The 25,122-nt window shown below is 37.9% G+C and overlaps 1 protein-coding gene across 3 annotated transcripts in view; it reads right to left on the reverse strand.

Annotated features, from left to right (window-relative positions):
* SPAG6 (sperm associated antigen 6) overlaps positions 1-25,122 on the reverse strand; it is a 41,365-nt gene continuing 16,243 nt past the window's right edge. The window contains exons 5-12 of one of the 3 annotated variants that reach the window (XM_085565640.1): positions 19,958-20,163; positions 18,935-19,108; positions 18,009-18,149; positions 16,414-16,566; positions 13,982-14,173; positions 12,709-12,825; positions 9,877-10,022; positions 2,732-7,688 (exon numbers count right to left, since the gene is read on the reverse strand). In XM_085565640.1, coding sequence (XP_085421766.1) covers positions 7,622-7,688; positions 9,877-10,022; positions 12,709-12,825; positions 13,982-14,173; positions 16,414-16,566; positions 18,009-18,149; positions 18,935-19,108; positions 19,958-20,163 — 1,196 coding nt within the window. In that variant the 3' untranslated portion in view covers positions 2,732-7,621. Of the gene's footprint in view, positions 1,234-2,731; positions 7,689-9,876; positions 10,023-12,708; positions 12,826-13,981; positions 14,174-16,413; positions 16,567-18,008; positions 18,150-18,934; positions 19,109-19,957; positions 20,164-25,122 lie in introns of those variants that run through there. The other 2 variants (XM_085565633.1, XM_021530383.4) reach the window with 2 other exon arrangements.

A 25,122-nucleotide genomic window follows, 5' to 3' on the forward strand; every position in this document is an offset into this window, starting at 1 on the left:
TTTTAGATTGCTTTTTTATTTCTTTGTGCTTCCTTTAGGTGAGCAATGATGTAGCTCTGTCTATTTTCACACAGAAGGAATCCAGCTGAGAGCATGTTTTATTATAGCTCCAGATGATGTTCAAGGGGATGAAAAACTCATTTTTCTCAGGTGGTCAGAGAACAATTCCCAGTAAACTGACATTCTTTCCTCTCTAATCTGAATTCTGCAGAGGAATTCAAGTTGTTTATAAGCCATTTGAAAGATGTTTCAAAAAAAAAAAAGGATGATCTTGGACTTTTTTACATTTTCAATTACTTTTAAATCTCTTAAGAACAGTCATTTAGGTCAGAGTAGTTAAACTACTATAAGAGAGCTGCTAAAGCAATCTTCTATTGTAAGATAAATGGCAATTTTACCAAACATTCACATTGCATGACTATGTTAGAAAAAAACACAAATACACAAATCTGGATTTTAAAAAACACTTAGGAGGGGGAGGGCTAGGCCTAAGGTAGTGATTCATGACTTCATAATAATTCGAGTCCATGGCAAAAAATTTAACAGATTTTATTACTATTTGGTCATGCCTGATATTAAAAAAATACCACAAAAATAAGGAGAGGTGGTCCAAACTGGAGCCCCACACTTCAGAGGGAAAGCCAAGTTTCTGCTCTTGCTGTCGGTCAGGGTGATACATCACAGACATAGCTAAGGCTTCTGAAATGGCAGCTTCTTAAAACATTGTCATCAAAACAGTTCATTTTCTTCAGTTTAACCAAGGGAATTATCACAGGGATATGAGTTATAGTCAGCTACACGTTGATGGCACTGACGAACGGTAACAGCACGTAACACTCATAGCAGCTTTCAGCTTCAAAGCATTGTGAACATCATCCCTGGGACATCCTGAGGAGCTGCAAGCCCTCACTGTGCCAGAGCCAGCTAGGTAAGGTGGTGCACTGATGGGAAGTGGACATGGGATGGAGGCAGGGAGAGGAATCTGCAGTGTCTCAACCCTGGAGGCACATGCTCTGGTGTGGTACCTCCGTCCAAGGTAGGTGGGGTCTTGACACATGCAATTAAGAACAGAGCCATTTCCGTTCCACCCACTAGCTGGGACAGCATACAAGCAGCACTGGCACAAGGCCCACTCTCCTTGAATCCTCTTCAGCTTCCCACTGCCAAACTTCATGTCTCTTGTGTGCTCCAAGACCTTGTCGTCTTCATAGATAAGCTGGTATAGGGTTTGCTCTGGAGTGAGTGAAAGCAAGGAACTTTCATATTGTTAAACTGCTTATCAGTTGCTTAAATTATCCTTCTTTCCATTTCCATAAAATAAAAATGTCTGTATGAATCACAATCCAATGCTTGGCTGGCATGAGCAGCACTGCCATGGTGTCACTGATGCAATCACCTGCCCCAGACCAGGAGGCAGAGCCCCATGACCAAACTTGGGGACAGCTACAGCAAGGATGTGTTACCCATGAAAGGAGATGGGGAACTTGAAGCTTCCTTAACATCCATTTCCCAAAGGAGGTAAGGGCTGCAACACCAGCATGTTACTGATTCTTCAAACCTCCCTTTCTATCTCATGTTCTGCATGGCTGCAGGTTATGTTTCCAACACAGAGCATGAGCCATTCCCCAATTCTAGAAAGATTTTCCTACCATTCCCTCATTTGAAGCACTGTTGGAGAAGAAAGCAGGGAAGTCATTTTCTTGCTTCTGCTTTGCTTCCAGGAAAAAGCTAAGCTGTTTGGAGCACAGGTGATGAATATCTATTGCCTGATTCTCACTGCAATGGAAATCAGATGTGTGCTGCTGGCCTGGATGGAAATCAGTACCATAAAGCTGGCATTAGTGAGCACAGGAGCTGCCCACCAGCCCCTAAAGATGCTTTACAGAGGCAAGTCTTGTGAAAGCAGACAGATGTAATTTTGATTACATTTTGGTTGACTATGCTTGCAAGTGTGTACATATGTGTATATAGGCAGGAGTTACATAAAGACCAGGACAGACTACAAATGGGAGCTGTTATTTCCAAATTTTACACATTACTTGGGTCACAAAATATTAACTGCACCCAACCCAGTGAACTCCCTTTCCTCTTTGTTCATATTCACTCCAGTATATCCATCATTTTTGATTCTCAGCTGATTTCCATTGCTGGGGCTTATTTTCTGTGACTTGAGAACCTGAAATTACACTATATATCTTTGTAGTTCATTGAACTAACCAGCATTTATTTTAATTTAGTAAGGAAACATTTGGCTGGGTGTGACCAAATAAATACTGTGTCTAAACCAACACAAATATAGTTTGCACAAGGCTATAAACCTGTCTCCGAGCTCTAATAATATTGCAAGTCAATGAAGCTTCAGTGTTCTCATTAACATGATTCCATCAGACCTCTATGTTGCATATTATTAATTTTAACAATAGATCGTAATATAATTTATAGCACTGTGGGGCAACAAAGGCTGGATCCTGATAGCAATCCAACCTTTTAGGTTGATAATGGCTTTAACACTGACCTAATATTGAAATGTGAACGTGTTCAGAGGGCATCAGACCTAATTATAAATAGGACAGCAGGGATAAAACACATCACTAGTCTGCATCAGTGAAGACAAAACTTTCCTTGAGAGCAAGGGGCACAGATCTTGTCATAAGATTATGAAGAGTTCTGCTGCTAAATTGACACAAACAAGTAATCAAAAGCTTTGTTTTAAAGAAATACATTAAAACACTTTTCTCACCTCTTGAAGTTTAATTTTTGTTACAAAAGGAATAAAATACAGAAAAGCTAATGTTACTCTGAGCACCTATAATTTAATTAAATTTGGCAGTTGGAACAAGCATATATTTATGAAGAAAAAGCAAGCCTTCAAAATTTCCGTGGAAATATGCTAAACGGGTGACATGAGCAGCCTTGCATTGTTCCTCTCCATGGTTTGCTGATGCATGAGAGTGAACACAACCAGTTTCTGCTACAGACATCAGCTCCCAGCCCCTCAGCACCTCGCTGAGCACTCCGAGCCTCGAGATCCAACCTCTGTGCTGGAGGGATGCAGCCATGAAACCTGCTTAACCCAAGCAGGAGTAACTTCTTGTGAAAGGCAGCACAAAACCATTTCCTGGTTTAGAAGGTATTCTCATTATTGAAATATGCATTAGTATTGCTTATACATATTTGCTAACTCGGTCTTTTGTGCCATATCTAGAAATACAGTACAGCGGTAATAATGTAATTAGTATTTTCACTAGCTAAATTACAGAGCTGGCTGCAGAATAAAGCACAGTAGCATCAATATTATCAGTTAAGTATTATACAAAAATAACATCAATAGTTTTAGTATAGTCACAAGATCTAATACTTTCCTCTTTCTCTGTGATTCCTTTAAATTGTATCAGATGAGGAAATGCACAAAATCCACTGACTCTTAGTTCAACTCCAGTTCTAAAAATCTAGGTAAATTTTTGTAGGTTCTTGAACAATATTTCTTTCTGAATATGGTATTAGTTATAAAGAACTTAAGTTCTGCTGCATCAACCTCCCATATGAATTTAATTTTCCCAGCACTTCTGTAAGTTAACAAAGGAGTAGAACAGATACTTCACAGATGAAGATGATGAATCATAGGGATTTGTAATAATTATCCAAGACCATAAAAGCAATCCTGTGTCAGTGTGAGAAGTGGAGCCACTGGCTTTGCAATCCAGTCCTACTCCATATTTCCTTCCCCCGCTGGTCACAAAGGGAGATCTAAAATTCCAACAATCAAGATACTGGAAACCAAGCAGCCATTAAGGAAGAAATTGAGGCAAGCATGCTTTCACAAATTCCTCACATGGAGAGACAATTGTCTGCCACCCCTTCATACCCAGAACTCAGAGGACTCAAATCTATAACAAAGTTGAAAGCATCCCATGGCACTTTCCATACTTAAAACACCCCAAGGGCCAGGTTAATTCACAACCCCCTAGACCAAATCAAGAACACTTGAAGATCTACTCACACTCCATCCACTTCCTAATTGCAGTAACTTTATGCTTTATTTCACAAAATGAGGTTCATTTCCTCCACCAGTTCCATTCAACTCCTTCAACATTTTGTTCATTTGTTTGCTAAGATGCAGATCTCCAGCAGCTTGATCACTTCAGATGAGACAAAGCAATCCCTTGATAAATCCCTCTGGATATACAGAACACATTATATGCACAAGAGTTGAACTCCTTGAATTTCCCCTTTTCAGATCCTCTAGGTTTCCAGTCATTCAGATAAAGAAAGGAGCCTTTGTAGGCCAGTTAATCCATCTGCTGAATGAAATATGGTAAAAGTTCTACACATCCACAAGTTCTGTCAAGGCCCTGGTTTACATCTGTAGATGTAATAATAACTGTAGTAATGCAGACAGAAATCATGGCTCAGGCCCCCAAAGAAGATCTTTAGAGACTTGAGTTGAAAAGTCCCAATGCTGCAGTCAAAGGAACAGGCAAAATGATTTAAGGGTTTATATTTATTTCTGCCAAAGCCCTGGCTTAATAAACTTTGTGTGTCTTAATAAGCCACCTCTGTGAGAGGGACTCTTACTTGAAATGCCTGTATGTCCTAAGCTCCAAAGTAGGCACTGTTGAGTGGTAAGCTGAGACAAACACCCAAAGGCAAGTGTAGGGGCCAAGCTGCAAAATGAGCCTGTTGTTCATCTTCTCTAGCACCACAGTCACACACTTGCATGAAAACAGCATTTGAAGGAATTAAAATGCAAATCTATATTTTATTATACAAAATTGAGACAAATGATACACACTTGAAGCCTGCCAGAGCAGTTATTACAAACATTAATATAGTTTTAGATGATGACTTAAACCAAATGAGAGGATGGAGTAGAAACACTGAAGAAACACCTTGTGAAACATTACAAGGAAAATGCAACTCTTGCCACAGTTACATTAGTAAAATACAAATTAGCAATACTTCTGCTGTGAAGGGCTAGATCTGTCTTGTGTAGACATGTACCTCCAGGGAAGCCTCCAGCCACAAGGAGTTTGTGCAAGGCAGAGAAGCAGCCTGCCAGCAAAGAACTGCCAGGGTCTCAAACTACGTGGGAGAGGACTTTGCACTGCCACAGCCTAATGGGATGTGGCATCGTCCAGGAATCCTGCAACAAGAGGCCAAACAGCCACTGGCCTAGGCCAGAGCTGCCCAGGGATGTAAAATGTATTTATGCTAGGTCTGATTTAGATTGTGCTCTACACAATCAGATCGCTTTGGAGGTTTGCCTTGTGCAATCATTTCCTTTGTCAGGAATCAGAAAAAGACTGTGAAAAGACTGTGAACAAATTGTTTAGGCATTGAAATTTAACCCTGTGGAATCCTTACAGTGTAGCACAGTGTGACACAGCAGGAGCACATTTGTCAGGGGACTGAAGCCTCTTTGCTCTCTCTGCACAAAACATATACATTAGCATTGTGTGGGGTGGGGGTGCTCCCGAGCACACGAGGCAGCTCTGGGGACACAGCTCCATGCCTCTGCTGCCTCCCATCTGCACACAGCCCTCTGCACCACTTCTGCTCTCTTAGGGAAAACAGAGGCTACAGATCCTTCAAGACTGTCTTGAAGCCCTTCTGTTGCATTTTGTTTCAGAGATTGTAAAAAATTTGACTTTTAAATATTCACAATGCGCCTGAGGAAATTACTGAGTATTACTCTTAACAACAATCTCGTTAAGAGTCTCAAAGTTTTTCCATGAGCATTAATAGTGCCACAATATCCTAGCACTAATGTCAGAATATAAACACTAAAATAAAAAAAGGCATTTGGTAGAAGCCCATCAGTTCCAAGGCTTTTCACTTAGCCGTGGGCTAAGGAAAGAACCCAGTGGGTGTGGATTCTACACTAACATTCATGACACCAACAGTTTCTGTCTCAGTCTCCATACAGTAAGGTACTGTGTATCCCCTGGTCCTCCTGAAAAGCAGAGTCTCAGAGCACTAAGTACTTCACAGCAGGAGCACAGCCCTCTGTAGAAATAAATTTTAACACAGGATAGCCCACCAATATTTTTGTGAACTGTTGAAAAATATGCTGACAAGAATAAAAAATTAGTCATTTGGAATTCGGCGAAGAAAAGCCACTCTAAATAATTTCCAACTGCAATCAGTCTCTGCTCCTGCTTTACAAGTAATAGATGAGACTATCCTTCTTTTATAAACCCATTCAGCTATATGTTTAAGAAAGTAGGTAAGTTTCTCTCAAGTGGAGGTTTTCAAATATTGTCTTTCCTTGTGGCTGCCAGTATTTCCATATCCCGTTCCAGAAACACTGTTTAGTAGTCTTTGGGAAAAAAATGAAAAACAAAAAAAAACAATAACCAAAAAACAAGCATACAAAACAAAACAAAAAACTACACCCCCCCAAACTGCTGCAAATGAGAAAAAGAAAAATGGTTAGAACAAAAAATGGTATATGACAGTTACATATTAGGGAAGACTAGAGGGTTGTTTGCTGTGCGATACAGCAGAGGAGTAAGCAGAATGTCTTTTCACTCTCCAGAAGAAGGTAAAAATAATTTCAGGATGTTCTACAGAAGGGAAAGAACTCATATCTCTACATCAATGTGATCTGCAGCTTCAAGACTTAAGTTCCAAATGTGTTTTAGCTCAACTCTTCAGCCCTTGAAGCATAAATCCTAAGCCACCTTAGGCCCATCAGTCCAATCAGTGCGACCTAAGCATCCTCAGATTTCCTCTGAATGTGCTCAGAACTTTGCTAACAGTGTTCCTGCAGCCAAGCAAACCTCCTCTCCTCTGAGCCACACAAATGTGCTGCTGACCCCGCAGAACCAAACTCCCAGGGTCCTTCCCTTCGCCTCCGTGGAAGTTGAGTTCACTCTGTCCTTCTCAAGAGGAACAACCATGCACAGGCCACACAGTGTATTGCCCCCATCCTCACAGAGTATCCTGCCTTAATTAGGAGGACTTTAGCAGAAGATGTATTATCTACCAGGCCACATCACCACATCACCATATCATGCCTTTGTATCATCATTCAGCCCTTGTATCGTCTTCATCTCTGATATTTCTTTGTTTAGCTGCTACTAACATGTTTGGACATGTAAAATAACATTTTACTTCCTCAAAGGTAGCAGTAGGAAATATCCCAGTGCAGAAAGAATTCCATAATTAGAAAGAACACAGGGGCCAGCTTTTTTCCCCTCATCAAGCCTGGGAAGCTTTAAACAATATACAAAGGCAAAAGGGGAAAATGGTAGTAAGTACTGAGAAGGCTAAAATTTGAATGAGATAACAAACTTTTCTTGTGGAAGAAAAAGGAAATGACTGATTCTAAAAAAGCTTCTGTGATAAATCATCACTTCTGCATCAAATTCCATTCATATATGTGGCAATACCTGGTAGTAATGTTAAAAAAAAAAAAACAAAACAAAAAAGGAACAAAAACTTAGCAACAAACAAGTTTATAAAGAATAAAATGTAGCTTGCTAGAATTGCTGAGCTTTTTCCATAGTTCAAACAGTAGAAAGAGATTTGAGAATCAAGCAAGGTTTTCAACAGCTATATTTGTATTACAGTCATAAAGGTATAAATGTGAAATGCAGCTCTAATAAAACTCTGAAGTTTATAAAACTGGTTGGTAATTTTCCACCCTTTCCAGGAGCATCTCAGAATATCCAGGGGAATAATACCTGAAAGAGAAACATTTTGTTTGTGTGTTAGACTATAAGGCATATTCTGTGCAAAGTAATGAAACACTTCGCATATTTCTACTGATCAGGAAAAAAAACAAACACCAGTCAAGGACCTCTGTAGTTACTCCCCTACGATGTTTTAACAACCCGCTTTTCAATGTCCATTATCATTTATACTTGGAAGTCAGGTTTTTTAATATATATTTAGCTTCTTTTAAGGCATGTAGGTAAGCAGCTACATTTCAGATAGGTTCAGCTTCAGCTGCCATAAGCATTGTCTTTACTGAGAAACGCAGGTGCTGGCTTCTTTTGGAATTATGGCCTTTAACAAAAAAGCATGAGTTTACAGAGAACTGTTGGCTGCAAATGACAATAGTCTGCTGCTGTTTGTCAGACACATCCTGAAACTCACATGAAGCCTACATCCATGAGAGGGACACTGGTTCTGGAACTAAAATAAATGTCCCAGTGAATTTCTCTCTCTAATGCCACTCAAGGATGGACATTTTCCAGAGGTTTTCGTTAGAGTAGGATTCTATAGGACTCTACGGTGCCATTTTTGTCCTGCTGTCATTCAGCTGGTTTTCCACAATGGACCAACTACATGCATCCAATAGGCAAGCATCAAAGCTGCATTTAGGTTTTTTTTTCCAAGTTAAGAGTATCTGAAATTTAATACTGTATTATTCTAAAAACATACGTCTCAGTATATTTTTAGTTTTGCAGGCATGTGAATTGCCACCTCTAAGCCCTGAAAGCTTCAGCTATAGAGAAGAACACACCTCCTTGTAATGTAGGCCTAAAAAATACTCAAAAAACATCCCTAGTGCTTTCCCTTGAAGGAAAACATATTTACCTTGTTAATTTTGATTTTTATGAATAACTTCTGCATAATTAAACTCTTTTTAAACTTCATATTAGTTCTGTGATTTGTAAAGCTAACTTTCCAATGCATTACTGTATTCAGTCTGCAAACAGCCTAAAATAACAGGTCTCCAGGACAAATCCAGAGCTGGATTCTATCACAGCTACTGTGCCTCAGGCAGCACAACCAACATCAGGCAGAAGCACAGACAGGCAAGCAAGAGATGCTCAGAGAGGCCTTTTCCTTTATTACATCCCAGGCTAGATGAGTAACCTTTTTTCATTTACAGGAGGAAAAAATTGCTATAACAAAAAAACATTATTAATATCCAGAAAAGCATAAACAAATTCCTGTTTCCCTCTGAAGTACTAGCTGCAGAATAAAATTTCTTTATGACTTTGCTTTTACCCATTTGACAGCCACTGGTTTTCCTTTGTGGAGACAAACAGGGCTTCATTTTGTGAGACTTAGTTTCTAGCTACTATTAGCTGAAGAACTCTGCTGCTATAATTAAAATTGATGATGCAGATTTTCAGAGCCTGTAGAGGGAGTACATGAGTACAACATCCTTCTGATGTGCTGATGGAGTGAAGGACTGGTAAATGGATATCTAGAATCTAGGAGGGCATTTCTCTCATTATTACAATTTAGGATGGTGACATTTTGACTGTAAGCTATTTAATAGTGTTTCTGTATTCATTAAGGGCAAAGTTCAACTTGGTGCAGACAGCTGGTGTATGGTTCTTTTATATAACATTTAAGCCTTGTGATGGGGCTCAGGGAGGAAGGGCAGCTGTGGGCAGAGCAACTGTGCTGGAGAGCCTCTGGACCCTCTGTACATCAGAGGAAGTTTCAAAGGAGCCTCTGAATACTCTAGTTCAGACACACTATTAGGAAAGTCAAGGATGCAACCAAAGATTTACCAATACCTGTATTTTGGAGCCTAAGTAATCCACAAATAAGTCACCAAAATAAATATCCCACAGACATTCATAAATATGAGTGAATACTGAAGACTCAGAGTCCATCTGTGCAGTGCAGGACTGACTTTTTGTCACACCTTCCTTCAAGAGCCTGATTATTTGGACTTTGTTGACAGACAAAGAAATTTGATTCCAAATACAAAAAGAGAAAGCATTCTAATGTATGTGTCCAGAGGTTGTGTTACTGCTGGGGCAATTAACCAAATGTTATGCTTTGGTTTTATTAAAACCAAAATTCACATAGGAGTTAAATTTTAAATCCTTCTTTTGTGTTGTTCCTGTGAAAAACATCTAACAATGTAACAAGTATAAAATCTTTAAATTTAATTTTCCCTACCTTACTATTTCCTCTGGATAGCAATTGTTAATAGTGTTGATATATTCCTGAAGAAGTGACCCAGGTTCTGCTTGTATTTCTTGAACCTTTTTAAGTCCACCAGTTGTTACAAAGAGACGACGTGCTTTACTATCATGTGGTAACACCTACACACAGAATAGTAAATTAATTTTTTTTTCATTAATCTGTATGCTACTAGGCTTATATATTGCTTATTTGTTTTTAATTCAGAGGACAGATAAAATGGAAAATCCAAGAAACAACATCTGTAATGACTACTGTATTATAACACCCAGCTGTATAGGGAAAAAAAAACCCCAGAAACCATCCCTTTATAATTACAACATAATTTATCATGTACTTTAATACATAACATATATAAAATAATGAATTTAATATTTATCCTTACATAAATAATATTTCTTCAGTTATTCCTACAGAGACAATAAGATTGCAGAGAATAAATAGATAATCAAAACAGAACACTAACATGGAATAACAACAGCATCTGTTCCACTTAAACCAAGTTATTCAGGTCTTTTATGTCAATTCCCACAGTTTAATTGTAGAGCTGAATTTTATATCATTATAATGATCTAGTATAGATTAGTGCATGAAAACAATACTGAGAATTGTTGCAAGTGAACAATACAGCCTTGAAGCATTACATGCTACTATTAAATTCCTAGATATTAAAATCCTTTAACACACTGTGTAGCCATGGAAGCCTTTTACAAACACACACACAAAGCATAAACGTGAAGTTTCTGCAGCCAAAGGGGATGAGAAGCAGAAATGATCAGACAATAACATTCTGTGCTCCCTGAGTGATGCCAATACGCAGCTCTGTCCAGAGGACGGCAGGGAGGGAGGGAAGTGGGGGCTGGGCCAGGCAAGGGAGAATGACAGCATGTAGTCCATAGGCCCATAGGGCTGCAATATTATTAAAAAAAAATAGAGAAAAAGAAAGATAGAAGATAATGCAAGATGTCAGCTGCACCTACAGCAAAACCAGATGCGTTTAAAATCAACTCTGAGTTATAGATTATGAGGGCAAAAGCATTTTGTAAGCTTCAGACTTAAAAAATGTAATGGTCAGACATTAAGTCATAAATTTGACTGTATTTCAGTGTAAAACTACAGCCTCAAATGAGGAAGGGAATGCCTAAAAGGATGAAGAAAAAGAACAAAATTTCTTCTATGCATACAGGCAAACAACCTTCATTTCTGTGGTTCCTCTAGGCTGTACAAAATCAACAGACAGGTAAAGAAAAAGCAGGAGAGCACAAAGACTTCTCTTATTATATGCTCCACAGAAGTGTCAGGAACAACTGTGATTTTCTTCATTGTGGGAACTGAACAGACGTCTGTTTTCACATATCTCCCACCACAAGAACTGCCAAGGAGGAACTAGCAAGGAGACAGGATATGGCCCTTTCCCTGCCTTCCTCCTCCACACTGTGACTTCCAGGCTGGATAAGACAGCAAAAAACTTTCTGGGAAGGGGCCCTAAAGAGAGAGAGCACCTCTAAGACACAGTTTCTTCCCCCAATCCAACCTGAGACAGCACAGAACTGCACAAACTCTGAAAATGTTAATGCGAAAATGCACAGTCCAGCATGAAAAATAAACAGCACCCCGTTTTGAAGCACAGCTTGGAAATCAGGCTTTTACTGTGCCATAAATAAGCCCACAGAAGTAACATACCACAGCTCTAAGAATAGGAAATTCCCAAGGTATGGTACAGCAGAGAAAAATGCTTTTACTACAGAGAACTTAAAATTAAGAGTATACTTCAGAAGAACAAATGCCAGACAAGTATAGTTTAATACCATATAGGCAAAGGAGAAAAATGAAACAAAGTATCAGCTGATATGAAGGGCACAAAACCATTTCAATAGCAAGCAACATTCAAATGTACACTGGATAACCAATTGCTATGCACTTGGCTGATTAAGAGCTCCAGTCAGAACGAAGAAGCAAAAGGGACTGGATTCTGTGCAGATCTTCAGTCTTTGAACAGCCTTACCAAGAAGACAGGACAAATGAAACTGTGGCAATGTAATCAGGATCTGCACTACCAACAGCAGTGCTTCCAGGTCTGTCATAATCAGAACTGAGTGTTTTACTTGGCCATCTCCAGAAAGAACATCTCACCAACAGAGCTTGGTATACCCTGCTAACAGGTTACACTGCAGAGTATAGCACAAAACACAGCCTATAGTTGAACAGGATTCCCAACACGAGCTGAACATGTCAGACACTGCAAGTCTCCCAGTTAGTTAGCAATTACTTACAAATTTTCAATATTTTTAATAAATTGTATCACTTTTACATGCTGCATTCAAATCAACAATGTATTTAACAATTAACTTGCGAAATTTTGAGGGGGATGAAAAAAGATTTGGAATTTTCACACTTATTTGTGACTGAAAATTAATCAGGGTAAAAGGAGTGAAGTCTATATTATTGTAAAATATCTGACTTAAGTCACTGCTGTACAGATAGCTTGTAGTTTATCTAAAACAGATGTGACTGGGATTTATGTGATACATTGGCTCAGCGAAAATATTTGCACATGAGTTAATATTCCACTTAATCTCAAGAGGCAAGGAAGAAAAAAACACCTTGCTTATAAGAAACTGTTTTCCCAGTCTTAGGATGAATTATGGCAGATTCCAAATCCAGCTGTATAAGACAAAAGAACAGGATCCAAACTGTTTTGGAAGGGGATGCTTGAGGATCTTGAGAAAACAACAACACCTTTAGAGTGCCTAAATGGGAAGCAATTAGCAATTAGCATATTACTCACCAAGAAGAGCCTTTTCTTACCTTACTATACTGCCCGATAATATACTTCATGATACTGGGAGGGGCCTCATGAAGCAGTGGTTCAAGTGCTGGAAGATACGTACATTTCTGAAGAATGTTCTTTAAGGCTTTCTTAGCCTATTGAAATGCAAAATAAACTTTCTGTAGTAAGATATCAACAAAAACAATGAGAATTCATATATATCACTGAAGTCTGATCAAAAAAGCAAATTGATCAGAATTTTCAATGAGCAATTTCTGAATAGAAACTATGATATCTATCAGGTCATTTAATGAAGAATCAATTCTCTACTTAGATTTATTAAACCTCAAAACCTACAGCGCATCATATTATTATTATGTTATCTACAGTCAAAGCAATGGCAATTTTCCTTTGACTATAATGAAAGCTGGAGTAGACCCTTTAGGTAAATTGAAGTACTCTAATATAATAAGAAAGTTAAATCAAAACATATTTTACAAGATTGTATTTTAGAAGTGGCTTACTAGGAGAGGCTGCTGGTCTGGGATAGCAAAGTGCAGTACTGTCCAGGCAGGGGGGAAAAGAGAGAGTGAAACAATTGTGCATTGGTGCATATTTCTGAAAACAAACTCAATGTTGACTGATATAAGCAGTAGTGACCTTCTTGGTCAGGATTACAGGTACAGCTAATTTGGCTTCAATACTTTTGGGACTACTGGAAATTACTATATAAAAGGTACATGGAATGTGCAGAAGCACAGTGCAACATGGGAGATCCTATCCTGTCCTTTAACACTCTTACTGTTGCTCAGTAGTACACTTTACTAAACTGCAACTCTATGGGCTCCCACACAAGGAAAGGCCCTAAATATGGGCAGTTGCATGTTTTAAAGAGCAGAACCTTGATTAGCTGTTACAGTTTTATTGTAATAATAAAAGTGTAGGCAAAATTATTACAAGGACTGTAATGTTTTCTACAAGAGCTTATACTTGCAAAAAAAGAAGCAGATAATTAGAAATGAGTCACAAGAAATTACAGCAATATGGATCTATGCAACTCTGATCTAAAATGGGAAAAAAATAAGGGATTTGCTGTGGTGGCTGTAGCATATGATTTGGTATATACCATATGCACATGCATTAGGACCAGCTAGTCCCCTAATAAGTGACACAGCCTTCAGACACTGCACTCAGGAAAGCTGCGACTCAATGAGCATCAATTAAAACACATATAATTTAGTAGTTTTTAAGCACTTAAATATCTTGATTACAATTAATATACCACACTGCAAATACTACAAATCTACTTGCTTTCACTTTAAGATCTTCTGAGCTGCCTGTGTCCACAAAGATATCAAGCAGTGTGGGCAGCACGTTTGCTACTGCAACATGACGTGCATGCTCAGCAGTGTGTCTTCCAATCTGTCCCAAGGCCCAAGCAGCTGCTGCCTTAATATGATCTTCATGTTCTTCTATCAAGCAGACACACAGTGGTGGTATTCCCTGTAGCATTAATCAAAAGCACAACCTTTACAAATGTAGACCAGGGAACGACAATGCGAAACAGATACAGATAGTTAGAAAATGTTTCTCTATTTACACTCTCCTAAAAAAAACTGTAAGAGGATGCATGCTAATAGTGTCATACATTTACAGCATCATGATTAGCAAGAAGTTTTAATAAATCTTAATAAATATAGTTAACAAGAAACAGATTCAATGTTCTAAGTCAGAAAGCGGCTTGAACAAACATGCAAATTTCTCAAACTGAAAATAAAAATCTGAGTGCTTATGAATCTATGATATCAGTTTAAGATCAGAAGTGCTCAATCACTGAGTCTTTCTTTTTTTTATTATCCACAGGACTAAATTTCAACTTATCAACCTCTTTTTGAGTCCAGCAGTTCATGTTTGACTCACCCAATCACTTCAAGAAGGGTTTCCACTCCTGATTTGTAGACATCAAGAGATGGAAGTCCCATATCCAGCTCTTACTAAAGCTGCTCCAGTTCAGACAGTCTTTATACTTTCTCCAGAACTACTTAGTAGCTGGTACTTTATGCCAAAACACTCCAACAGGAAACATTCCATGCTACTTTAGGTAAGGCAAGGCTACTAAACCTCTATCCAAAAAACCTTTTTCTCCATCCCATGAATCCTTCTTTACTCTTTTCTGCACAGTTTTCTGCTTTGCTGTTTTGGGTTTTCCCCCAATATACTTTTCAAATACAGACAGTGGAACTATACATATTACTAAAACAAATAGATAAACTTTTCTTTTCCAATAATGCTTCATCTTCTACTCTTTCATACCACAAAGGACTAAATTGTGGGTGGCTTTGCCACTGCATTACAGCAGAAGACCACAGTGAAGTGTTTGTCCAGGATGATCCCAAGAATCATTGTTAGAAATCCATCCTTTCCAGGTTAGAGTACCATGGAATGGAACTATCACTTTACATCATAATATCATCAGTGTCTAACTGCATATGGTTATGCCACAGTGCATTTCTTTCAAATGGTTCCAGTTTACCAAAGCCCGTCCTCAGCACTATGTACCCCTCCACAAGCTTAATTTCCTCTGAAGCAGGTTTGTTGTTTTGTTTGGTTTTTTTTAATGGGTTTTGTGTTTATTATTATTTCTTTTGTAGATCATTCATTAACATATTTCAGTTCATCAAAGTTTGCCCAGATGCCTACAACAGCTCTCACAGCAGTTCCATTCAGTTATGAGAGGAATCATTATTATTCTTCAAAATTCTAACTTAGGGGCTTCCTCCAGAACTTAATCCTGGTTTCATCCCACTTAATGTCAAGCACTCAAAAGCAGGAGCATATTTGCTTTAGGCATTCCTAAAAGTGGAAAGAGAGACACATCCAGAGAAGAAGGGCCTCCAGAGGTGGCAAGAAAAAAGCATCTATTTCTTTAGTTTCAAAATACAGAAGAGCATTTTTTGATCACTCCTACTTGCCCTACATACTATATTATGCTGTAGCAACTTCCATTTTTCAACTTGCATTTCTACTAGAAGACATTTCTGTTCCTTTATTTATATTGTTTTGTTTTAAATGACTGCCATAGTGTGAAAATGGGTCAAAAATGTTAATGAAACTGTTTCCTTCTTTCTGTCATTAACTGGCATTATTTATATCAGACTACTAAGCCAGACACTAATTTCACCTATTGTGAACATTGCAAATTCTCCCTCTTCTATATCATTGCCCAGCAGAATTTATTTAAACCTGAAAATGTATAACTTTACTAATTTGAAATGTCACTTGCATAACTGAATCAAGCCACATTACATAAGCTCTTTTCAAGTCTGAAGATCGCTGTTACGAGATACTCCAGCAGTACTAGCAGAGCCAGGCTTGTACAATGAAGAAAATGCCATTAAACACAGTTGTTCCAAAGAAGCTTTCGATGCAGCCCCAAATACACATTTTAAGAGGAAGCAGACTACAGAAATTCAGTGACTTATTTTCTGTACCCATGCAATTGCAACACGGAAAAGTCATGCATCCACGATGTTTTGTAAAAGGTTTAACACCATAAAGACACCCTTTTATCAGGCTGCCACAGAATTTCAGTCATAGAAAGCAGCAATACTAGGAGAAAGTGCATTCATGGAGAGCAAGTATATAATCCTGTCACAAAATACATACAGTGCCTATGTTAATTTGTATCTGTACCAAAGAATACTGCTGAAGAGCTACAGGAAGGCAACAAAGTGATAGCTAACCTTGGAGACAATCACTGCCATTGACAGGTTCTCTGAATGAGCTGCCACATAACCAAGTGTCATGATGCCAGGCAGTCTGACAGTCCCTCTGCAGCTGCCAATACAATCAATCACAGCAGCAACTCCGCCTGAATTTACTACAAGCTGTGAAAGCTGAAAAAATAAACAGAAGATATTAGATACTCTGAAGTTTCAACAGGCAGAAAGAACCACATTAGAGAAGCCTTTTAATGTGTCGGTCCTGTTTTACAAAATAAAGCTGGAATGGGAGTGATGTATCATACAGAATGTTGGGAACTAAGCACAGCATCAAGTTTTGAGGAACGAGGCAAATTTGCTACTGTGTTTTTGATTGACTTAACTGCAAGGAAATCAGAGTTCTGAATCCTTGATGCTGTATAGCATGGAATGGCTTATTCTCAACTCCATCATCACATATCAAAGAAATGTGCAAATGACAGCTTATCACATGACTGATCTTGAAGATGCACCTAATGAGCCAGATACTGTTTCATCCTAGTGGCCTCTCATTCCCAAACTAACATCCTATGTTCTGTGCAGCGACAGAGGCAAAGGCCCATTCCTCCTCTCCCCTGCATTCTAAATTACCTCTGTGGCATCAAATCCTTTGTGGATCCTCACGCCGAGGCTTGAAGGCAAGGACAACTGTTCTGGATGTACAAAACCTACTTGGCTGCAACATTCTGCCATGTTAGCATTCTCTGAGGGAAGTGTCCAGGGAACACACTTGATGGGTAATGGAGTCTGCCCCAGAATGCCAAATTACATAGCCTTGCTTATAAATTAAAATCAAGCTAATGCAACATGGGTTTCTACCAAAAGAAAACTTGTCACATCACTTGAGATGCAGCAGTAGAATATGTATGATATTAATAATGCATAGAAATCAAAATTATTTCATATTATAATTATTATTTTCTTCCACATTTTTAGGTATATCCCATTCTCCCTACAGATTCCAAAGCAAAAGGAATGTGTTCTTAAAAGTCAAAATTAAATTAACAAAACTGAGGCACATGAATTCCCAATCCAGTTGATTTCCATAAATATGAAATCCACCTTTGTTTTAGAGCCTTTAAAAGGGGATTGTTTTCTTCATGAAACAGCCAGATAAAGCTTTCAGTTAGTACTTAGGAAAATCTGTTCACAAGATTCTGAATTACAGCCAGTGGCAACCAAGTCCTACATCTGGACACAGCCATGTGCACCTGGGTGTGCAGAGCTCCTGTCGTGTCCCTCAGCCCTTGCTCCAAGTCCCTCTGCTGCTGACCTTCACATTAATTTTACTGCATAGGCAGCTAGAGAGTTGAAATCCAAAAGCCATGAGTCTCAAATGACACAGCCAAATCCTCTAGAAATATCAATTATCACCCTGTCTCTACTGCAACATGCATTGCTTGAATAGAGTTCCCAGAGCTGGACAGTCATCTCTGTCACTCTAAGTCAGACACAGATTGTGACTTCCCATTGGGAGTCACCAAGATGCTTCCTAGTGCTCCTTTGGAGAGCTGCTAGCATGGCCAGCTCCTCTTGTGTGGAGGATCTGGTGGTGCCAGAAGCTCTTCTGACTTCACCTGCAATCCTGAGTTTGGTCTCTGGCTTCTGACTCTAGGGCCCCCTTTTGATGATGATAATTTCTTTACTTTTTTGAGGAAGTGAAGTTGCATTGCCCATGAGATACAGAAAGAAAGCAGGAAATGTGCCAAGACTGTAAACTTTTATCACCAGTTTAAAGACTGGCAAGCTGAAGAAACTGCACAATATTCATGTTTAAACACTTCTCAGTTGTTAAGTTAGCATCATGATTTTGAAATTACTATGCTCAGCATTAGCGTGTTCCACAAACACATGACTTATATTTCATTCCAAAGTCATATTTAGAGCCTTTTAATTATCTCTGTGGTCTGGCAGATTACCATAGTTATAATTATATGGTTTTCCTATTTATTTTGTATTGACATTGCCAAACATCCCCACCTTCTTATGGGCAAAAACACTGTAAATGCTCAAACTCAAATTACAAACTTCAGTTACCATCAGGTTAATAATAAATAAGAGAATTTTTGACCTTTGCTGTCATTGGAAAAATAATTAAAATGTGATCCCAGCACCCCTGAAGATTTTTAAGAAGACACACACATCTACTATTGTTAAAGGATGATCTTGCAATTTAGTAGCTCGTATCATGACTTCTGTGAGGCTTTTCTCATAATATTTTTAATATCTAGGACTGACAGTATTGTCAGCCAAGAACTCCCTCTCTGTGCTGATATCTCATAGAATGAAGTAGCTAGGTATACATTTTATGATTCCCAGTTTCCTAACCCAATTCATATTCAATACACATCTCATAATATCAGCATTTCCATATTTTCCAATGAACATGCCAAACAGCCATTTGCCCTCCCTTTCGAAAAGCAAATGACAGAATAATCCTGTATTTTATTTAAAGTGTAAAATCTAATGATATGACCTTGTATTTGCATTTTCAAGGTTTTACCTCAGGCGTATGCTTTGCTATCTCTCTAATTAAAGTTGCACCATTTTTCTTGACATATTCATCTGAGTCCTTCAGGCATGTGAGCACAACTGGGAAAATTTCTGCTTCAACCACCAACTCTGCAAGATCCACTGAATGCTTTGCTATTTGGCTTAGAGCTGACAGCACCTGACGCTAGTAAATAAAAATTGTTGTAAAATCAATAGTATACAAACATCCCACAACACACACTCCCCCTGCACACAAAAATCTATTGCATCGAGGAAAACAAAGCAGGATAGGGAAAACAATTACAGCTATTTTACAATTCATTGAGTCAATTCATGCACAAAAATAATGGCATAGAACATTCACTGGTTCCTGAATAAAAGTTTCTCTTTTGTTTTACCCCATTCAAGCTTGTATGTATTAAATATATATATATATACACGTATAATTTAAAGCTGTAATTTAAAATTTACTAAAATCTCTAGAAGGCATTTTTATTTACATAAATTGGATCTGTCAGATCTTAAGATGTTTTTGTGGCATTTTTATGTTGTTTTCTGTTTGGTAGAGTAAGACAGAAAATTTATAATAAACAAATTTTTTTGTCAATCAAATGCTAGTGATTAAATCTTTGACAAAAGCCATTCACATCAGATAGTACATTCTAAAATACAATAAGTTCACTATTAACTGGCTTATCATATAATCTTTAGTATGCAAAACCTTTTTTGTAGCTGAAATGTGCAAATCTTACCTATTCAAAGTATCTGTTGCATTCTTCATATACTATATATTTCTAAAAAAACCCCATACTTTTCACTTTAAATATTAGTTTAGCTGCTCCTCACAGAGCTGCAGTTTATATCCAGTATCTAAATTTGTAAACACGTGCAGAACTCTTTGTCACTAACTACATAGTTACATTTTGTTAACACCCAAACCAAGAGCTTCTAAATAAATATGCACATCCGTGTCTTTGATTCAATTTCAAGTAATGACTGGTATCATGGAGATTAAAAAATAAATTAAATGTACCTTCAGTTTAGCATCAGGGTTCGGGATCATCTGAGCTAAGTAAGCGATAGCTCCTGCAGCCACTACTGTCTGTGCTAACTCTGGAGAATGCTTTGAAATATCACTGAGAGTTGAAGCAGCAATCCTTTTCAAAGCAATTTCTGGCTCCTGGATACAGAGCACTAAAAGAGGAACAGCGCCTGCATCCACCACAGCTTGTGACAGTTCTGTAGGTCCAAGGAAAGTAATTAAGTGAGTATGGGTGACTGACCCTTGTGCAAGCCATTTTTCACCCTGACAGATACAGCAAAGGAAAAAGGGGAGGGTGTAGTTCACTGTCTCGACATCTGCATTTCAAATCAGCCCTCCTGGTTTCATAAACCGTGTGGACCAATCCACAACTGAAAAGAATGCAGGTCAATAGATGGACCCCCATTTACATGCACACATTTGAGGTAGATTAGGCTGAAATGGTTTGTTATTCTGTTTTCTTTTTCTTTTTTTAAAGTAAGCAGATGTCAGCTGTTTAAACCCTGGCTATTCTACACTGATCAATAGGAAAGCATTTTATGCATGGCTAACAACAACACAGAAAGCCAAAGTACCAAAATTTTATCAACCAGCCAATTAGAGAGCATTTTACCCTCTTTAAATGATAAGCAGATATTAGCATAGATCAAATGCCAAAAACAAAAATACAAAAAACATACATAAAAGATGGCAAAAATGGAACTTGGCGTTCAAAACTAGTCTTTGCTACCGTACACGGGATGAGACAGAATTTATACTTTAATGACAAGAAAATGTTATCATACACAATTAGACAAATGAGAAATATCATCAGCGATATTGTGTGTCTGAGATTAGCACAATATCCTTAACTAACTGCACCTTAAATGAAAAAAAAAAAAAATCTGAGCATGTGATTAGCTGACATGGACAAAAATTACACTATTAGAAATTCATTAGCTCTCTCCGTGTATGCAGCATTAATCACAGTCCTAAAATGAGAATTACTGGGTATCAGAAGCAAAATTTATATTATAACCAAGCTGTGCTATTTTAAAATAGTGTTGAAAAAGTGGTATAAACCATAGGGGATTCAATAATCTATTAGGTTCTTCATTCAGTTTTGCTACACCTTATTATGCATATCCATTATTATCTTTAGCATTTATCTTGACTTACAGTACCATGGCAACATATGGCTGTTGTATTTCAAGACTCTAACTTAGCTTTTGATTTATAGTCCATCCATAAAGAGATTTTCATACTAAGAAAAATACAGCATACTTCATTAAATATACATAGACTAATATAGTTTTTCATGAAATCTGTAAGTCATGTCATCATTATGTTGTTAATATCCAAATAATGTTCCAGACCAGATTTGTTTTCAATTAGTGAGTTATAGCCACACACTGTAATACATGTGATAAGTCAAATATTTACACTGTATGTTACTTTATGATACAATATTTTAAAGAAAATATAAATATTACATCAAAAATTAAACAATGCAGTAATTTTTAAACTAATACAATACCCTGAAATTAGCTTAGTTGGCTAGAGCATAGTGCTAATAATGGCAAAACTGTGGGTTCAACCCCTGTACAGGCCATTTACTTAAGAGTTGGGCTTGATGATCCCTATGGGTCCCTTCCAATTCAGAACATTCTGTGAATCCGTAAAATTAACTCTACAAAGTTAATTTTTCAAATAAATATTTGACTGAAAATGTAGTGCATGCACCCTCAAAATACACAAATAATAAGATTTCAACAAACTCAAATGCTGTGTCTCTAGTTTTAAAAATATGAAGCAAAATGTACTTGAAATGTATGTAAAAACAAATCTGAAAAGGAGCTAATCAATATAAGTGGTATAAGTAACAGTCAGCTTTTTGTGGAAAAAGCCATGGCCAGTTTCTTCAGATTGTTTTTTGCTACTGTACATTGACCAAGTGGAATATGTGGTGATCTACTGACCCCTCCAATTGTGCCTCAGAATTTCAGACCAACCAGAGTTCCACTGCCCACAGTCTGCTGGGAAATGCTAAAATCAAGAATCTGATGTCAAGAGGGACACATTGCTAGAAGAATGGGTTCTTTGATGTCTTAGGAGCTAAAATCATGCAAGCTCAAGCAGGGAGAGAAAGACCAATACTTTCAGGTCACAGCTACACTCGGGTGTGCAAAAGTAACTGTAAAAGTTATTTTGAAAGAACAAACTAAATCTGATTCAATTTCAATCAGCTCTTGCTGCTAGAAGTCTGACATCATTTAAATACTGATGGTTACTGTTGGTCATGGGTAATTAAATGGTTTTTCTTCCAGTGGTGTTTATAAGGTTCATGGCTAATAACTTACCACATGGAGGGCTGGACCACGTGTCAAGATAGACAAGTCATAAATGGACTGTCAGAAAAACAGAAGAGCTGAGACAGGGAAGAAAGGAAATAAAGTATTTCCCATCTTGTTTCCCTTCAAATTCAGCCCAAAATTACAATCCTAGGCATTATTGATTCTATTATAAATTATAATTCTTTTTTTTTCTCAAGAAAAGGCACAATTAATCTTTCTACTTGTAGAACATCTTTAATATAGATTATATACCAAAGGATTCATGAAACTTTGCCATCCAATTAGAAACACATACAGATGTGGGAGAAAAATTTAGACTGAGAAGGAGTTAAGAGACGAAAACAAACTTGGCAATAAAAAAAATTTAAAACCAAATATTCAGTCAGAAAAAATTAAAATAACTGAAACAAATTACAAAAATACTCTTCCAAATACTATGTCAAGGTTGCATAATAAGGGCAAAGACAAGACCTATAGCTGCAGAGGAGAAAAACAGCAGAGAAAAGCTAATGTATGAACCTCATTTAATTCCACAGAAGGTTATGAAAACCACAGGCTGGAAACTCCCATTGGGATGCAACTCAAGAAACCTGCCCAACTACAGGATGATAAAGTTGAACTTCTCCCTATGTGAGCAAAAGTAGGAAACTGGATTCCATTTGTTCAGACACAAGACAGCTATGTCACAAAACTGACCAAAATCTTGGTCAGTTTGCATCCAGATCTACACGAGGAAGATTTTAGCAAATGGAGATACTGCTGACAAGACTCAAATGGATGTAGAAGAAAGACTAATAAAGACAGATTTTGGAGCCTGAGATGCCACCAGTTCTAGCACTAGAAGTTGTACTAGAGTTGCACTGGTTTGTCTCAATACAAAAGTGCTCATCAGGGATGAAGAAATTAATTAAAAGTAAGTTGAAGACTCATCATGAGTTTATGTGATCAGGAAGAGGGGAAAGCCAAGTGGAGCCAAAATCCTACCTATATACCAACTGAAAGCATTGGGAAGTCTTACAGGATTATTCTAAACTAGTTTAAGGCATTAAAAAAAATTACTAATATTATCACATTGACAATAATAGCATGGATTATAAAAGCCAGATGAGGGGGAAACAGATGAAGGTGAGACAGTGACTATCCAGATGGTCCCTAGAGAAAGAAAATCAGCTCAATACTATATTGACAATATCCCCATAGAAGAGCAGCAGCAAAACCCCTGGTTGGAAGGAAATTCAAGTTTCAGTTCAGACCAGGGCTCTCAAACAGACCTTGCTGTGGTAGCAGGTGCATCCACAGGAAACAACAGGTTTTGACCAAAACAACCAACAATACTGCATTTTTCTGAGGACTGTATCATAATGTTATGGCCATATAGAAAGACTCTAATTCCCACAAGTAGCCCAAAGGCTGCACTTAAAAATCAGAGGTTCATGTAGGCCTCTACAACCACAATGCTAAAGATTCCACTGGAACCAGTGGGAAAACCTTTCATCAGGAGGATGGAGGCCACTCAAATCACTGAAGAGCTGATGAAGCAGTTCTTGTAGGGGATGCTGCTTTGAGCAGCAAGCTGGACTAGAGATGTACCAAGATCCCTTCTAAGCTGAGCTATGGTCCACTGTATGACAGAAAATGACCAAAATTCAGCTTATAGCAATAAGCTTCAGTATCAACAGTGTTGTTTATTTTTGTTTTCCTACCAATTTACAATATACTGAAGCAGGTATGAGACAATTAATAAATTACACATTTAATGCAGACAGAGAAAAGAAAATGGAAAGCCAACTTATTTGCATACTTCAAGTTTTGCATTTTAACTCAATACGGTGTAAGTAAAATGTTACAAAATATTTTTCATGGACCTGATGGCATCTATGGTATTTGAAATACTTTACACTTCTTTTTAAATCCAAATAGTAAAAATAACGAATGGCAAAATCACAACACGTTGATTTGTAAACTTTAGAGTAAGATTAGTATCTGAAATTCAGCTCAAAGGGAAAGAAACAGCAGAACTGCAAGAGCAGTTTCTAAATTTTGGAATCTGACCTGGCAAGATTTCTAGCATCTTGAAACCTCATGAGACATTTGTCTTTACCTAAAATCTCACAGGCCTTCTGGAGACATCTGTTCCCAGAAGAACTGCATTTTAAGATATTTTCATATGAAGTCAGTATAGAATTTGCTAAGCAGAGTGTGTTTTCACTGGTGGGGGGGGGGGGGGGGAGGGGCAGGGAGAAGCCTCAATTTCTCAAAATGGAAGTATTTTAATGGGAACATACACTGCAGTTCTTAGTAGCTTTAGTGGGTCATGGATGCAATTTCTGATTAAAAGCAGAGAGACCCTCACCATTGCAAACAGTTATCTCTGAATGCTGGGAGGCTTTGACTGCACTCACTAAGACAGAGGTTCACATCCTGCCTAAAACAGATCAGGACTTTAATCCCAGAGACATGCCCTAATTATTGAACTTTTCTTGCTGGGACAAACCAATCTCCCTATCCCAAATCTTTTCAGGAGAGAGCAAATTCTTGACTTATTATTGCTCCAGTTCAAAACTGTGACATGACAACTTTTGAAACTGAAAAACCTTCTGCGGCTGGGGAAAACCATTTCATACCCAGGTCTATTTTTAAAGTTAAAGCTGCATTATATGTCCATAATAATTGACTGTCCAGACAGTCAATAACAGAAAATCATGACCACCAACAGGAGCATGTCAGTCTAATCCAGAATTTCTTGAGCAGAAAACACCAGCTACTGATAAGAGAAAGTCTCTGTATCCCATCTCCAGCAATATCATGTTGCAAAGTCATGCT

This window comes from Lonchura striata, chromosome 2 (assembly GCF_050655825.1).
Source record: "Lonchura striata isolate lonStrDom1 chromosome 2, ASM5065582v1, whole genome shotgun sequence".
Lineage (NCBI taxonomy): Eukaryota > Metazoa > Chordata > Aves > Passeriformes > Estrildidae > Lonchura > Lonchura striata.